At 42.8% G+C, this 17,870-nt stretch overlaps 1 protein-coding gene across 2 annotated transcripts in view; it reads left to right on the top strand.

Annotated features, from left to right (window-relative positions):
* The window catches only part of CNOT6 (CCR4-NOT transcription complex subunit 6), a 77,450-nt gene that overhangs the window by 34,739 nt on the left and 24,841 nt on the right, over positions 1 to 17,870 (top strand). For both annotated transcript variants that reach the window (XM_058668866.1, XM_058668865.1), the window contains exons 3-4: positions 3,937 to 4,123; positions 5,724 to 5,809. In XM_058668866.1, coding sequence (XP_058524849.1) covers positions 3,937 to 4,123; positions 5,724 to 5,809 — 273 coding nt within the window. The remainder of the gene's footprint in view (positions 1 to 3,936; positions 4,124 to 5,723; positions 5,810 to 17,870) is intronic.

Here is a 17,870-nt window from a genome sequence, read left to right on the forward strand (position 1 = left end):
TGAAGTGAAACCGTCTGGGCTTGGGCTTTTCTTTGTTGGGAGATCTTTAATCACTGAATCAATCTCTGTCTCGGTTATGGGTTTGTGCAGGTCTTCTGTTGCCTCTGGGCTAAGTTTTGGTAAGTGGTGGGAGTCCAAGAACCTTTGCATTTCCTGGTGGTCTTCTGATTTGTTGGAGTACAGTTCTTTGTAGTAACTTGTAATTATTTTCTTAATGGTTGCAGTGTCTGTTGATATGTTGCCTTTTTCATCCTCGATGCTATTAATTCTTACTTTCTCTTGTTTTTTCTTTGTGAGTCAGACCAATGGAGTGTCTATTTTGTTTATCTTCTGAAAAAAAACCCCAGCTTTTTGATTCGTTGATTTTGTAGTTTTTTGATTTCTATTTGGTTTATCTCTTCCCTTGTTGTGATGATTTCCTATTGTACGAGTGGTCATTTTGCAGCTGTTTTTCTGGAGCCTAGAGCAGGTGTGGTCCAGGTACTGCTGCTTAGTGTGCAGACAGAAGCATAGTTCTCTGTGCTCTGCTGGGGACCACAGGCGAGGGTGGGGGGGTTGGGTAGCTTTGTTTACCCCTGGATGTATAAACCTCATCCATAGCTGGGCTCCCCTTCGGTCTGTTGGCTGTGGCGCTGGACGACCCTCAGCAGGTCTCAGGCCTGAGTACCCTTGGGAGGGAGCAGGTGCTCACGTTTGCCACTGCCACTGGGCCCTTTGGCACCCTCATGGTTTTCGGTTAGTCTTTGCCACCACCAAGGGTTCTGACTTTATGAATCAGCGTCAGGCCACCAAGGGCTTTAGCTTTACCTGTCAGTACCATGGCCCGCTAAGCCCTCTGGCACCCCCACTGACTCTGCTGGGGATTCCTTCCACTGGAGCCACCACCGCCAAGCAGTTTCAGGGCGCTCTCCACATGGCCCATGTGCTTACGGGGACCTTTGGTGCCATCACTGTTTTGGTCGCTTGAGACTCTGCTGGGGACCACTGAGTACGTTCGGACTCTCTCCATATGGTTCTATCGAGGAGCGGGGTCTAGGGTTCCTTCCGCTGGTGTTGCCTCCATTGAGCATTTTTAGGGCGCTCTCCGTGTGGCCCCTGTGCTCACGGGTACCTTTGGCACCTTCACATTTTTGGGCGCTGGAGATTCCTGGGGGGAGGGTACCGCTGAGTAGGTTCAGACTCTCTCCTTTGCGGCTGTCTCAGGGAGCGGGCTCTGGGGTTCATTCCGCAGGCACCACTGCCACCGAGCATTTTTAGGGCGATCTCTGTGTGGCCCCTGTGCTCCCGGGGATCTTTAGCGCTCTCAAGGTTTTGGTTGCTGGAGATTCCGTGGAGGGAGGGGGGGCACTGATTAGGTTTGTGCTGTCTCCATGCAGCTCTGTTGGGTAGCGAGTTCGGGGGGGCGGGGTTTGGGCTGCTTAGCGGCCACCTCTGCCTGGTTCGCCCACCCCTGGGGCCTCCGGCCCTCCCAAGGTCCATCGCTGTGGAGATCTCTGTGGGGATACTGGTAAAAAACAATCTTTCTAACTCTGTCTCCTCTGGATTGGCTGAGGCTCCGCTGGCGTTCCCCCTGCCTGGGATCATGACTCACCAAGTTTCGAGCAAATCGCTGTCTCACTCCCCAAAAAACCACAGTGGCTATTGCTGGGCCAGACTAAAGCCAGGAACTTCTTGCAGGTCTCCCACATGGGTGCAGGGACTCGAAGATTTGAGCCATCTTCCTCTGCTTTCTTGGTGCATTAGCAAGGAGCTAGATTGGAAATGGATCAGCTAGGATGACTACTGGCGTCCCTTTGGAATGTCTGCTTTGCAGGTGTTAGCGTAGCCCTGTCTCCACAAAACTGGCCCCTAGTGCCTTTTTTCTTTTATTTTGTGTAGTTTCTTTTGATGCCTTTGAATTTGCTCATCTTCTGTGGTATGTACTTTTGCTAATCCCGTCGTGTTTTTCTATTTTAGAAGTTCGGTGTGAGTGTGCTGTTGTTTCTGTGTTTACTGTGGTTTGTCCTGTGTCCTCTTGACTGGAATGCAATAAAGTCATTTTAATATATATCTACTATGCCATTATTCTCTTAGACTGGAATTGATTTATTTTTTTTGTATTTTTATTCTAGTTTACATTTCTGATAATTATTTAATGGGTTCCAATTATTGTCAGTTTTACCTTGATGGATAATACATATTTTTGTAGTCCAATAACTAGTTGATTGTGTTACGGGGTGTGAGCAAGATCACTTCAGACATGTCTAAGGTTTATTAAGGAGTCTTTATTAACCAAGCGTGGTGATAATAGAGCACACTAGAAATAGCAAATCACAAGTCCATATGGCAATCCAACCATAGTCCAACCAAACATAAACCCAAGAGGAACAAATGGTCATTACCCTTAAGTCCATCCATTAAGCTGAAGATCTATGTCCCAGCTTCCCCAACAATAAAGTTATCCTAAGAGACATGCAATTAATAACCTGGACACATTTACAAAGCTACAGACATTCACCTTTCCTTGGCTTTTCTGCCCACATTCCGTCACTGCTAGGCCTCACCTCTCCTGGAACTCGTGGTAGTACACAAACCAGAAATAACATTGCTGTATCCATTGTCCCATCTAAGCAGTACACAGGGACCATGCTCAGGGGATTACCTGTCCTGGGTCAGCCAAGAGTTGAGGTGCCAGAGCCACGGAAGCGCCTGACCCGAAAGAGAGCGAACTTCTTTAAAGGGGCTTGTGGGGAATTGGTTGCACAACGATACCATACGGTCCCCTCTCAGGTGATAGGTGAGAGTCCCAGGTGGGCAGGAATGAACACCTAGGTGGTAGAAGAGTGGCTGAGGGCTTGGTAAGGATGGAGTTAACATTCATTGCAGTTAGGCCCTACCTTCAGGACAGAGGGTAGGGGCACAGCCACATTCCATTTGCCCACTGTCGATGGGTGCTGGCTATCACTGGCTGCTCCCCATAACAAATGCAATTACTTAGAAACAATATTGTTTTAATACTTGGTGTTAATTTTTTAAAACATTTATTTATATGAAAGAGTCATAGAGAGAGGGAGAGATAGAGAGGCTGCAGCAGCCAAGGCTGACACAGGACAAAAACAGGAGCTTCCTCCCTATACCGATGGCAGAGTCCACATGCTGCAGCCCTATCTGGAAGATTATATCCTTCTGTTCTTAGTCACTGAATTCTTTTTGTACTGTTGCTTTATTGTGCGGTTTTAGTTCAACATCTGAAAAGTTTAGGGACAAGAATTTTTACTTATACATTATAGATTTTTAGTAAGATAAGATAGTTCTTGATATAGTTATCTGGTACTGTGTTCTTAGAATTCAACTAAACTGAGACAATTTTGTTTTCTGTTTTGTGTCTTGTGTTTTCTGTTTTCAGTGTTTTGTTTTCTGTTTTCTTTCAGGCAAATCTTTTGTTTTCTGTTTCAGCAAAATTCTTGTTTCAGCCTCAGAAATCCTAGAGTTTGATTTGTTTTTGCAAATCAGTCGTATCATGTTCATAATATTGGATATATATATATTACTATTAAGTATTTATGCACCCATCATATTGGAGGTCATTTTCATGGATAAATTTTGTGCAAACAAAATTAGTGTATTAAGTATTGATACATGAGGATTCACCAGAAAGTGAAATGAAAAGATGTTTAGGTGCAAAAGCTTTTGAAATCACACAGATTTTTATGATACATTTTTCTTTATACATCATTTCTTTATATGTATTTTCTATGAAGAGCCCTCATATGTCTTAATCCTAGCAGTGAATTATTCTAGAATAAGTAAGATTTCCCTTTCTACATTTTTAGACAAATTCCATCATTAAATTGCTTATCAAAAAGTCAGTCTTACATTAATAAGGTGACCAAAATATAAACACCATGTTACAATCTTTAATTCTTCCCTTCCTCCCCTTTTTTTCTTCTCTTACAGGAAAAGTAAGAAGTTTAAGTTCATCCTTGTGGTCACTAACTCACTTGACAGCTTTGCATCTAAGTGACAATTCCCTGTCCCGCATTCCTCCAGACATTGCCAAGCTTCACAACCTGGTGTATCTGGACCTGTCCTCCAATAAAATCCGCAGTTTACCGGCAGAACTCGGAAACATGGTGTCACTCAGGTATGCAGATTCTTCTTCTGCTGCAATCTCTATACTCCCTAAACAAAAGACAGTGTAGTTGGTTAGGAGACTGGAGTAGCCATTGAAAACATTTGAAGAGAAGTATATTGCATCAGTACATACATCATGGAAAGGTTTTTTTGGGCAAATTAAATGACAACCTTGCCAGTTGGTAAAACCATAATATTAAAGTTTGAATTTGAAGGGTCCTAGGAGTAGTTCTTTTTGTTATTTACTTGTTAGTAGTTATTATGTTTACCATGGCATGTTTTGTAGATACAGGGATTCCTCCCTTACCCTTCCTTTTCTCCCTCCGCTTTTCCCCCAATATTATCACAGTCGTGTAGGCCTTTAGTAACTGTTACAAGTTTAACTTTCTGCTAGTGTTTCAAGGCATTGCATGTATAGGCAAAAATAGAAAATTAATATCATACAGTCGAGGTACAGGTCACTGTTCCATCGGAGTCCCTCTAGTGTCACAGTTGAGGTACAGGTCACTGTTCTGTTGGGAATCCTTTTATGGGGGAGTAGAGAGGCTTCTACAGTGTGTCTTCTCAGTTTGCTAGTTAGCATTTTGCAGTTAGGTTTAGTTCTTAAATTTGGAGGACTTTAGTGTATGTAGAATTTGGAGTTGCACAGACTATCTATCAGTTAAATCCTGATTGCCGTTTGTAAGTTTTCTGATCTTGAGTAAGCTTCCTAGCCTGAACTTAGGCTGTTTTAGATAATGAAAAAAACAAAACAAAACTGTACACTCTATGTGGTACATAATGTATTCTAATGAATGATTTGTTTTATAAGGCAGATAAGATCTATCCAAATTAAATATAAAGCCAAATGTCAGCTATTGTGTTAACCCTAATATTGCATGTCATTTCTTGTTCCATATCCTTTTACCTGCTTGTCTTTGGTTTTTCTGCCACATTCTAGCACTAGCCACACAGTAAGAAGAAAGTTGTTTCACTTACGAAAATTGTTTTGTTCTGTTGCTTCCAGAGTCTTGGTATTTTTTAGGCTTACAGATTGAGTATGTACTGTGACTGTTTTTAATCTGCTAAGATGGATTTAATTGAAGAATTTACTGTGTCATACATTTAGAATTAAATAGGAAGCAATAACCATTACATTAGCAGTTAAAGTAGCTGGTTTTTCTTCAGTAACTTTGGAGACGTAGTTAGCATGGAGTTAATTGTGCAGCTGTTGTGATTTCTTCCGAGTGGTTCGTTCTCTTGCACAGCTCACACTGTTTCCTTGCTGTGAGTGGGAGGCACCAGGTGTACTAGCCAGTGCTCCGGGGTAAGGCCTTGGGGTGGGTGCGGTACATGTCAGCATGTGGGGCAGACAGCAACACTGGGGCTTGTGTGCCGGCTTTCTCTTTGCTTTGTTTCATTTTTAAGAAATTCATTTTTTCCTGTAGTTTGCAGATGTATTGGTCTATGGAAGTTTGATTTCTATATTTAAAACCACATGTAGAAGAAGCACTGCTAGATATTAGATAAGGAGATTTTTATCATTCATAGGTGCTCATATCTAGAAAATATATTGATTTTAGTTAAAGGTTAATATATCTTGTGACATCCTGGAATTTTTACATCAACAGGGAGCTCCATTTAAATAACAACCTGTTACGAGTTCTACCTTTTGAGCTGGGAAAGCTGTTTCAATTGCAGACTTTAGGCCTGAAAGGTATGGCTTCATGTTTGTGTTTTGTACAGTTTCTTTTTTTCTTTTTTTAATTGTACAAGCTTTATTTTTGATTATTTTTATGTATTTGATTAGGGTTAAAGGGTCAAGGGATGTAGGAAAGTGGGTGAGACCTTTGTTTTCATGTTCTCTTTTTTCCTTCCTGTATCTGTGGGGAGGGGAGAGATAAGGAGAGAAGCCACATCTGACCTCCCTGCCATCCTGGGGTCCCCAGTGTGGGGCACGCTCCGAGGGTCCTGCTCACGTGGTTCCGATAGCTCAGCAGTTCTGTATTACTGCTGATCTTGCCATTCCAATCACGACGTACAGTTTATGTCTTCAAACTAATGAATCTGGAAACTCCTTCAGTTATGGGATTTTTTTTTTCCTGTATTCACTTTTCACCAGATTTCACTTAAATAAATAAATAAATAATATATATGTTTAATTAATTTATTTATTTGAAAGAGTTACAGGAGAGGGAAGAAGTAAGGAGGGGAGCGAGGGAGTGATAGTGTGGGAGTCTGAGAGGCAGAAGAGATAGCTTCTATCTGCTAGTTCCTTCCCCAAATGACTAACGGCTGGGCTTGCGACAGACCGAGGTCTAGATCTTGTACATGAGTGGTAGGGACCCATGCACTTGGACCACCTTCTGTTTCTCCCACATGGATTATTAGCAGGAAACAGGGTGAAAGATGGAGTCGCCAGGACTGAAGCCTTTTTGTGTGAGCCCACTTAACATCCCCCTCCTCCACTTCTGTCTGTCCTTCTCACTCTGTAACTCTGCCTTCAAATAAATAAATAAACTTTTAAAAACTAAATAAAGCTTTAGTCTTAGGGTTTAACATCTTATATCAAGAATAAAACAAAATTAAATTTTAAAATATAAACATAACTGTAAAATCTTATTTAACAAGTATTAGCTGTTTCTTTTTAAAGATTTATTTATTTGAAATTGTGTTACAGAGAGAAAAATCTTTCCTGTACTGATGTACTCCCAGATTGCTACAATGGCCAGGGCTGGGCAAGGCCAAAGCTACAGCTTAAAACTGGGGCCTGGTGTGATGGCTCAGTGGCTAGATCCTTGCCTTGTATGTGCCAGGATCCCATATGGGTGCCGATTCTTGTCCTGGCAGTCCCACTTCCCATCCAGCTCCCTGCCTGTGGCCTGGGAAAGCAGTCGAGGACAGCCCAAAGCTTTGGGACCCAGAAGAAGCTCCTGGATCCTGGTTCCTAATCGGCTCAGATCTGTCGTGACCACATGGGAGAGTGAATCAGTGAACAGAAGATCTTTCTGTCTCTCCTTCTCTCTCCTCTTCTAATAAAAATAAGTAAATCAGTTCGACCTTGGCAGCTCAGGAGACAGCAGCCCTCTGTAGTGGTGGCAACCTGCCTGCAGAGAATACACAGGCCAGGTGGGACCCAATGCCTGGGACTCAGCCCATGGGTATCATCGCCACACAGTGAGAGAGTCCTAGCTCCGGGAGGCCGGAGAGAGAGATTTCTCCCCCAGTGGTGAGTATACCATGAGGAAATCCTGGGATGGGATTAAGGCCTCTAGCCCCACCCTGCAACCACCATCTCTGGCAGCAGGAAACTAGGGAGGAGGAGTTTGACCTTGGCAGCTGAGGTGACAACAACCCTCCTCAGTGGTGGCGACCTGCTTGTGGAAGATATCTGGGCCAGGTTGGACCCAATGCTTGAGACTCAGCCCATGGGCACCATTGCCACACCATTGCCACACTGTGAGCAAGTCCTAGGCTTTGGACAGTCAGTGTGCCTGTCGGGCATGAGGCTCTGCCTCCTGGCTGCCTGGCTACAACACCTGTGGGTCTCATGTGAGCTAGATCAGGAAAAAGCCAGGGTGGGCTGATTGTTCCTACTGGTGTATGCATAAATTAGTGTTGGTGAGGGTTGGTTGGGCTTTGTCGCAGCATCAGCTGGCAGAGGCTAGCACTGGGGGCTAATTTTGTTAAGTTAAACCACAGAACACCTGGAGAGCGCATAATCTGGGAGTGGGAGTGGTTTAGTAGGGAAATACTGGGCACCTCCCTCTTGGGTTACCACTCCCAAGAGAGAGAGTATGAGAACCAGGATTGGTGCTGGACAGAACAGCACCACCAGTATATGTGTGGACGGGATAATAAGGCAAGTTGGGTTGAACTTGGCTTCAGTGCCCATTGACATATATGAGAGCTAAATGGGATGTGGGACACACTGAACAAGCATGAGAACCAGGATAAGGAGCAGCCTGGTGGGGGTTATGGGGAGTCGCCCCAATTAGGCTGCAGCTCCCACTGGTTTGCATGAGGGCCAAGTATGAAGTGGGCAGGATTGGGCTGGACTGCAGCACCTGTCGGGTTTTATAAAACACGAGGCTAGATACAGAACTGACCCCGCAGTTGCAACCACCAGCATGTGCATAAGCTGATTGGGGTGACAGACTGTGCCGGACCTGGGATCACCTCAGATGAGGTTTCTCTGGGGATCCTTCCAACTGAAATGCTGATCTCAGAACCCCAACCATGAAGCGACTACGTCAACCAGTGGATTCTGAAGAGAGTTCATCACACTTGGAGAGGCGAGATTGGTAGCAATTCAGAACTGTTGAACTATCAAAACTGCATGAGCAGGACCCTTGGAGCATGCCCCATGTTGGGGACCTGGGATGGGTGGGAGGCTGGGTGGAATTTTTTCCTCTTATCTCTTCCTTTATCCTGATACAGAAAAAAATAATAGTATTTATGTTGAAACAATGGTCTTACCCAATTTCCTGTAGCCCTTGACCCTTTGTGCCCTAATCAACTATATAAAGATTACTAAAATAAAAGAAAAAATAATAATAAAATAAAATTAAAAAAAAATCTTGGGCCCAGCGTCGTAACAGCTAGAATTCTCGCCTTGAATGTGCCTGGATTCCATATGGGTGCTGGTTCTAATCCCAGCAGCCCTACTGCTCATCCAGCTCCCTGCTTGTGGCCTGGGAAAGCAGTTGAGGACGGCCCAAAGCCTTGGGACCCTGCACTTGTGTGGGAGACCCGAAAGAGGTTCCTGGCTCCTGGCTCCTGGCTTTGGATTGGCTCAGCTCCAGTCATTGCGACCACTTGGGGAGTGAATCATTGGACAGAAGATCTTCCTCTCTGTCTCTCCTCTTCTCTATATATCTGACTTTGCAATAAGAATAATCTTTTTTTAAAAGTAAATCTTTTAAAAACCCTGTATTTGGATCACCCATGTGGGTATTAGGACCTAAGGACTTAGGCTGTCTTAGGTGAGTTTTCAGGGAGCTGAATTGGAAGTGGAGCAGCCAGGACACAGCTCTGTGCCCGTATGGTATTCTGTTGTTGTAGACAATGGGCTTTACCTATTGCCCCCAAATGCTGGCCCCAACCATCAACTTTGTATAAGGTTTTTTTTGGAAAGGTGTTTCATTTGTTTGTTTGTCTTTTCCTCTTGAGGGCCGGATTGTCTGGGCCTTCTTTGTTCCTTTCTGGCTTCCTTTGTTTTCTTTCCATTTCCTCCCTCACTTTTTATCCTTCCTTCCTGTGTAAAATTCTTTGAGAAACAGAGAGAATCTCCCGTCTGCTTTTTCATCCCCCAAATGCCTTCAGGAGGCTCCTGGCTCCTGGCCTAAGCCAAAGCTGGGATTGAAGTCCTCGGGCTAGGTCGGCCACGTGCCTCCAAGCCTGCACCAGCAGCCAGCCAGAGTGACTGTTTAACTTCCAGGGAACATGTGTGTTTGTTACCTAAGGTTTCTTAAAATGAGACAGTGACATGCGGGCAGGCGTTGCCTTCTTTCTGTTGTGTGTCCCAGCCTTGTTTCGTCATTCCTATTCTGTCCGTAAATTTGAAGAACAGAGAAGTGCTTAATGTAGCAAAACATAATATTTTGCCTTCTTGTGTCAATTTTTTGATGTAAAAGAAATAGAATATTACAGAATCCTTGGGATCATCTTTGTTTTTCCTCCTGTGCCTTTTGTGGCATCTGGAAGAGAGAAAATGCATCAACTAATTCATCATTGTGTACACATCATGCATTCATACTTAGGACTACTATTTAGTTTTTGTTTTTTGGAAGGGCAGAGTTACAGAGAACAGGAAAGAAAGAGAGGGATCTTCCATACTTTGCTGGGTTACTCCCTAAACAGTCACAATGGTCAGCGCTGAGCCATTCTGGAGCAGGAATCCGGGAGTTTCTTGTGGGTCTCCCTCATCAGTATAGGGACCCAAGGACTTGGTCCATCATCTGCTGCCTTCCCAGGTCTTAAGCAGGGAGCTGGATGGGAGAATCGGAGCAGCCGGGACTAGAGCTGCTGCCACAGACAGTAGATTAGCTAACTGCAATGGCCCAGGTTTTTGTTTTTTTTTTTTTAACTTTGTTCAGTGTTTTTCAAAACAGTGTTACGGTTAAAGGAAAGACTGTGACATTAGGTGCTCATTTTTCTTTTTTACTTATTCATTTATTCAAAATAGTGACAGGCACAGAGGAGGACACAAAGATAAATCTATTTGCTGATTCCCTTCCCAAATGGCTTTAATAGCCAGGATTGGGCCAGGAACTCCATCTTGGTCTCCCATTTGGATGGTAGCATCCTAAGTGCATGGGACGTCATCTCCTGCCTATCCAGACTGTGCAGAACAGGAAACTGGACCTGAGACAGCAGCTGGGACTTCAGCTGGCACTCTGATATGGGATCTAGGCATTCCACACAACAGTGTAACTTGATGTACCACAGCTCGGGGCCTGGTACTGTAACCTAGTGGCTGAATCTTTCCTTGCCTTGCAATCGCTCGACTCGTATATGGGATTCAGTTTGTATCCTGGCTGCTTCACTTCCCATCCAGCTTCCTGCTTGTGGCCTAGGGAAACAGTCAAGAATGGTTCAAAACCTTGGAAGCCTACACCTGCATGGGAGACCTGGAAGAGGCTCCTGGTTCCTGGCTTTGGATCGGCTCAGTTGCAGTCGCTTGGGGAGTGAACCAGCAGATGGAAGATCTTTCTTTCCAATAATAATAATAATTATAATTATAATAGATTCATTTGAAAGGCAAAGAGAGAGATTAGTTCATCACCTGATTCCTCCCCAAATGGCTATAAACAGTAGTGGCTGGGCCAGACCAAAGTCAGGAGCCAGGAACTGCATCCAGATTTTCCAGGTGGATGGCAGGGACCAAGTACTTGAGACATTCTCTTTAGCTTCCCAGTTCTGTGGCTGAGAGCTAAAGCAGAGATGTTGGAGCTTAGGCCAGTATTCCAATGTGGTTCTCAAGCAGCAGTTACCCTGCTACACCACAATGCCTGCCCAAACGTTGTATTTTTTTTTTTTAAGATTCATTTATTTTATTTGAAAGAGTTACAAAGAGAGAGGGAGAGAGAGGTCATCCATCTGCTAGATCACTCCAAAGATAGCCGCAGTGACCAACGCTGGGCTCGTCTGAAGCTGAAGGTCAGGAGCTTCTGCATCCCCCACATGTGTGCAGCGGCCCAAGGGCTTGGGCCAGCCTCCAGCTGCTTTTCCAGGCTGTGACCAGGGAGCTCGACTGGGAGTAGAGCAGCCAGCACTGGAACTGGCACCTATGTGATATGCTGATGCTGCGTGCAGCGGTTTCACCTGATGTTCTACCAGGCCTGCTCCTAAACTTTGTATTTTGAAATATTTGTTGATTGACATGCAGTTGTAACAAATAACGCAGAACAGTCATTACACACTTTACCCAGTTTCCCCCAGTGGTAGCATCTTTCAAAACTATAATGCAGTATTAGAAGGCAAGCAGTCTAGATATAGGACGTTTCATGAAGTAAGCTTGGTGTAGACACAGACCCTGCATTATCCACCTTACGTGTGGAATCTAAAAGACTCATGTAAGTATAGAGTAGAATGGTGATTAGCAGAGGCTAGAAGTGGGGGTGATGAAAGGCAAAGGGGAGATGTTGATCAAAGGGCGCAAATTTCAGTTAAGACAAGACACTAGTCGCTAATGTGTTATTTGTTTCAAAATACCTAAAAGAGAAGATTTTAAGTTCTTACCACAAACAAATAGTAGGTTTTGTGAGGTGACAGATATGTTAATTATCAAAACATCAACTCCTAACCCATTAATGCACACAATCATTATTAGCTCCAGAGAGGATATAGAATATTCCAGTTCACGGAGGGCCTCTTGTGTCACCCTTTTATGTCATACTCATGTTCTTCCTGCTCCATCTTGACTCCTTGACTTCTGACAACCTCTGAGTTGTTCTCTACTTGCATAGCTTTCTGTTTGCAAACTGTTACATGAATGGAATCATTTATGTAAAAAATTGGTTTTCTCTTCTCTCAGGTTAGTTTTTTGAATATCCATCTAAGTTATTGTGTGTAGTTTATAGATGAGTATTATTCCATAGCATGCATGTCTCAAGGATTCTTTAACCACTTGCTTGTTGAAGGACATCTGAGTTGATACCACTGTTGGATGTTTATCAGTAAAGCGGTAGTGAATAATGTACAGATTATTATGTGAACATCTTCATTTCTGTAGAACAGATGCCCAGGAATACAATTGCTGGGTCATTTGGGAGTTGTATGTTTAATTTTTTTATAAGATTTATTTTTATTTTTGTTGGAAAGTTAGATATACAGAGAGGAGGAAAGACAGAGAGGAAGATCCTCTGTCCACTGATTCACTCCCCAAGCAGCCGCAGCAGCTGTAACCGTGCCGATCCAAAGTCAGAAGCCAGGAGCCTCTTCTGGATCTCCTACATGGGTACAGACAGGGTCCCAAGGCTTTGGACCATCCTCAACTATTTTCCCAGGCCACAAGTAGGGAGCTGGATGGGAAGCATGGCTGCCGGGATACCCACTGGAGCCCATATGGTATTCTAGTGCGTGCCAGGCAAGGACTTTAGCCACTAATCTGCTGTGCTAGGCCCTGCTTAATTTTTCAAAAAATTACTAAACTACTTTCTTGAGTGGCGGCAGTATTGTACAGTCCCACAAACAGTGCCCAGGAGAAGCAGTTTCTGTGCTTTCTTACTGTCATTTGGTGTTGTAGCCATTTTTATTTCAATCATCGATACCAATGTGTGTGTGTGTTTCCTGCAAGATAATAAACATCTGTGCGTGTGCTTATTTGTCTTATATTTCTTCCCTGAAATGTCTCCTGGTATCTTTAGCTATGCTCTGATTGGATTGAGTGCTTTTTGCACTGTTAAGTTTGGGAATTTCTTATACTCTGGACACCAGTTCTTTGTTGTATATGTGGTTGTTGTGTATGTGGCTTGCATTATATTTTTTCCTGGCAAGTGATTTGTTTTTTTCAACCTGTTAACCTTAACATCTAAAAAAATTTTAGTGTTAATGAAGTGTAATATCAAGTTCTTCCATTTTACAGATCCTGCTGTTGGTGTCAAGTCTAAAAACTTTGTGAATAACTCTAGATCTCAAAGATTTTAATGTTGTAAGTTTAATTTTTCATTTGAAAGGCAATGAGATCTTCATCCACAGGCACACTTTCCAGTTGGCTGCAACAGCCAGCGCTGGGTTGCTGTGACGCAAGTGTCCTTGGGTACAGGGTCCCAAGCACTTGGGCCATGCTCTGCTGCTTTCCTAGGCCGTTAGCAAGCAGCTGGATTGGAGGTGGAGCAGCTATGACTTGAACCAGCACTTAGGGATGCTGGCACCATTAGCCACACAGCAGTCCCATGTTTGTTTGTGTATTAAGATTTATTTTGTTTGACAAACTGAGTTACACAAAGAGAAGGAGAGATCTCAAGCACGGAGGCCATCTTCTGCTGCCTTCCCAAGCCATCAGCAGGGAACTGGGTCAGCAGTGGAGCAGCTGGGATACAAACCTGCACTCATAGGATGCTGGCATCACTGGCCCTATACATTTAAGTTTATGATTCATTTCGACTTAAGATTGAGTTAAAATATGTGAAGATTAATTTAGCATTTGTTTTGTGCTTTTGCCTTTGAATGTTCAGTTGCTTCAACACAAATAGTTGAAATAGTCAAAGTCTGTCTTCCCTGTACTGAATGCCTTGGTCCTTTGTCAAAGATGAGTTGAACATTTTTTGGTTTTATTTCTGGATTTTCTGTTCTCTTACACTGGCCTATATGTCTTCATTCTTCTAGTAAAACACAAATTGATCCTTTTTCTTCAATCTTCCTTTTTGTAATTATTTAATTATCCTAGTTTCCTTGCTTTTCCATGTAAGTTTTAGAATAACATTGTTGGTAGCTGAGATTTTCATTGAAATTGTGTTAGTTTGTATAAAGCAAATTGAGGAAATGATTATCTTTCTTACATTGGGGCTTCTAGTCCATGGATATGCTGTATTTCTCTGTTAGATCACCTTGACTTTTCCTGCCTGTGCTGTGTAGTTTGAGATGTACAAATACTGCACGTGTTTTGTTAGACTTACACCTAAGACTTATTGAGTGGTGTTTTGTATTTCTTTGGAAAGGCAGGGTGAAAGAGACAAATCTCCCATCCACGGTGTACCACACAAATACCTTCAACAGTTGAGGGCTGAACTAGGTCAGAGCTGAAAGCCACAAACTCAATCCAGATCTCTCCTGTGGCTGGCAGAAATTCAGTTAAATCTTTTTTGTTTTGAGTGATTGTAAAATAATACTGTGTTTTTAATTTTGTTTTCATTGCAGTCATTCCAAGAATATTGAACTATAATAGTTTCTTGTATGTTTATCTTGTATCTTGCCTTCTTTTGAACTCAGCTTATATGAATACCAGGAGACTGGTTTTAGTTTGTTAAAATAGATAGCTCAGAATTTTCTTTGCGTAAAATCATGTCATTCGCAGTAGAAACAGGTTTTCCTTTGCCGTATTGCACTGACTAGACTTTTAGCACCATGATGACGAGCTGTGAAAGTAATTCCTACTTAGAAAGCATTCCTAGGGCCGGCACTGTGATGTAGCAGGTAAGTGGCGAAGGCATCCCATGTGGGCCTGGTTTGAGTCCCACCTGCTCCTCTTCCAATCTGTTTTTTTGTTAATGCACCTGGGAAAGCAGTAGAAAATGACCTAAGTTCTCGGGACCATTACATTCATGTAGGAGACCTCAGATAAGCTCTTGACTTGTACTTTTTGACCAGCCAAACTTCAGCCATTATAGCCAGCTGGGAATTCAACCACCGTATGTCTCTCAGTCTTTGCCTTTCAAGTAAATAAATACATCTTAAAAAAGTATTCCATATTTCATAAGTAAGTATAATGCTAGTAGAAGATAATTTGCAAATGCTGTGATTGAGGAAGTTTGGCGACTATTCCTATTTTTTTAAGGACTTTTTTTTTACTCATGAGTGCTTTTAAAATTTGTCAGATGCTTGTTTTTTTTCTGTTGATATGATCATGTAATTTTTGTATAGAGTAACAGTGGTTTACATTGTCACTTAATTATTGAATCAGCCTTGCATCCTAGAACAAATACTACTTGCTTGTTCATTCTGTTTATTAGAATTTTCTGTAGGGACCTTTTCTTCTGTATTCATAATGGATACTCATTTTGAGTATTTGTGATTTTGGTTTGGTTTGGATGGTTGTTTATGTTCATACTGTCTTTGATATCAAGTTAGTATTAGCTTTGTTCTCCTTAGCTTATGTTTCTGGTAAAGATTCTGTAGTGTTGATGCTAATTCTTTAAGTGTTTGATAGTTTTCCAGTGAAGAAGCTAGTCCTGGAAATTTCTCTTTTTGTTGTTTTAAAATTACACATTCATTTTCTTAAAAGATGTAAAGCTGTTTAAATCACTTATTTCCTATTGGGTGAGTTGTGACAGTTACTGCTTTTTTCATGGGCATTACTGTATTTATATATGTAGGGGCAGCTGGCATTTAGCCCAGTACTTAAGTCGCCCATATCCTACTTCAGAGAGTCTTGGTTTAGTTTCTGACTCTGGCTGCTGACGTCAACTGTCTGCCAATAGAGATTCTGTCTGGCAGGCAGCAGTGATGGCTCAAGTAAGTGGATTCCTGCTACCCCAATGGGAGACCTGTATAGTTTTTTGGCTCCTGGCTCTTGACACCAGCTCAGCCCCAGCCATGGTAGCTATTTGGGGAGTGAACCAATCTCTCTACTTCTCAAATTAAAACAAACAAAAATAGGAGTGAACATTTCCCGCAGCAGTTAAGATGCTGCACTTTGGGAAGGATGCATACTACTAGAGGTTGTCTGTTTCCAATTGGAGGCAGAAGGTGGAGGATCAGATGTCTGGGTCCTTGTCACCCAGGTACTAGACTGGAAAAACCTTCTGCATTTTGTTTCAGCCTGGCTATTTTGGATGTGAATCAGAAGACAGAGATCTTTTCTCCTTTCTTTGTGCCTTTCAAATACAGTCTTAAAAATTTTAAGTAAGTGCCTGTATGGAAGTGTATCTGCATCAAGTTTTTCACAATATTCCTTTTTCCTTTCAGTGTCTCCCGAGGGTTACAGTGTTGCCCTGTTTGAAGCAAGATATTGTTCATTTTTGTCCCCTCTTTTCTTTGGTTTTTACTAGTCTCATCAATTTTGCAGAATTTATTTTTTTCTCTGTGTTTTTATTTTGTTGGTAATGTTTACATAGTTGATTAGGGCACAAAGGGTCACAGGCTAGAGGAAAGTGGGCAAGACCATTTTTATCACATTCTCTTTTTTCCCTTCTTGTATCTGAGGGAGGGGGAGAGATAAGGGAAAAAGCCACATCTGGCCCCCCAACCATCCCAGGGTCCCTGATGTAGGGCCTGCTCTGAGTGCTCCGCTCAAGTGGTTTATAATTCAACGGTTCTGAATTGTTGCCGGTCTCGCCACTCCGGGCATGATGAAATCTCTCCAGAAGTCACTGGCTGACATAGTCCATCTTAGAAACTCCATTTGCATAGATTTTCACTGCCAACCCTTAGCTGGGGTAGTTGATAGATTTGTTCTGTCCTCTGTCCTCTATTTTGGTACCAGGTGTCCTCTGCAGGTTCTAATGTACCATCGTATCCTCATGTGCAGTAGGCCGGGCTGTCCACTGTTTCATCTAAGCCACTGGAGAGGCCCAGCTCTGACATAGACATTTCATGGTCAGACCAGGGACCCTGCAATTTTCTCCATGGTTGAAGTTCTGAGTCCACTGATTCAGTTGGGAGGATCCCCAAAGAAGCCTCATCTGAGGCAATCCCAGGCTTGATTCCTGTGTGTGCTTGCCAACACAGGGATGGGCACAATCTGTTGCCCCAGTCAGCGTACATGCACACTGGTGATGGTGGTTGCTGCGTCAGTTCGGTCTCCAACCTAAAGAAACTTTTTTAACATCTCTTTTGTTGTTTTTCTGTTTGGGGATTGATTTCCACTTTTTACTATTTGCTTTTTGCTTTGAGTTTGTTTTAGTCTTTTTTTCTAGATTGTTTTTTTAAATTTGAACAGGAGAGAGATACACAAAGACAGCTCTTATCTTTTAATTCATTCCTTGGTAGCCTGGACTGGACCAGGGCAAACCCATGAGCTAGGAGCTCAATCCAGAATCTCCCACATGAGTGGCAGAAACTCAAACACTTGAACCATCCGCTGATGTTTCTCAGTGTCTGTATTGGCAGGAAGCTGGAGATGGGTATCTACTTCTGTTTCCATGTGGCTAAATGCCAACCCTGTGGATTATTGTTATCAAATTGAGGTGGTTTTCCTAATGAAGATGCTGAATGCTGTAAGCTTTATTTTGTTCTCACTACCTCTGCATCAAGCCGAAAATTTTGATGCTATATTTTCACTTTGATTAGCTCAGTGCATTTTTTTTTATTTTATTTCCCTGGAGATTTCCCTTTTGGCTCATACTTTAGAATTTCTTTGTTGTTTTTATTGCAAATTTTATTTTATTTGAAAAATTCATGTTATTTTTGGTGGTGTTTACATAGTTGAGAGGGATACATGCCATGTGGACCATCAGTGAGTGTGGGAGGGTTGAGGAATAGGAGAAAGTAGATGAGACAACCTCCTTCAGTCTCTTTGTTGCTTCTGGTGTCTGGGGAAAGTAGAGAGAGAAGGGGAGAGAGCTACTTCCAGCAGCCTAACCATAGCAGTACCCAGGAATGTAGGCAGGCCACCC

The sequence above is a fragment of the Ochotona princeps genome, chromosome 9, assembly GCF_030435755.1.
Source record: "Ochotona princeps isolate mOchPri1 chromosome 9, mOchPri1.hap1, whole genome shotgun sequence".
NCBI classification, from domain to species: Eukaryota; Metazoa; Chordata; class Mammalia; order Lagomorpha; family Ochotonidae; genus Ochotona; species Ochotona princeps.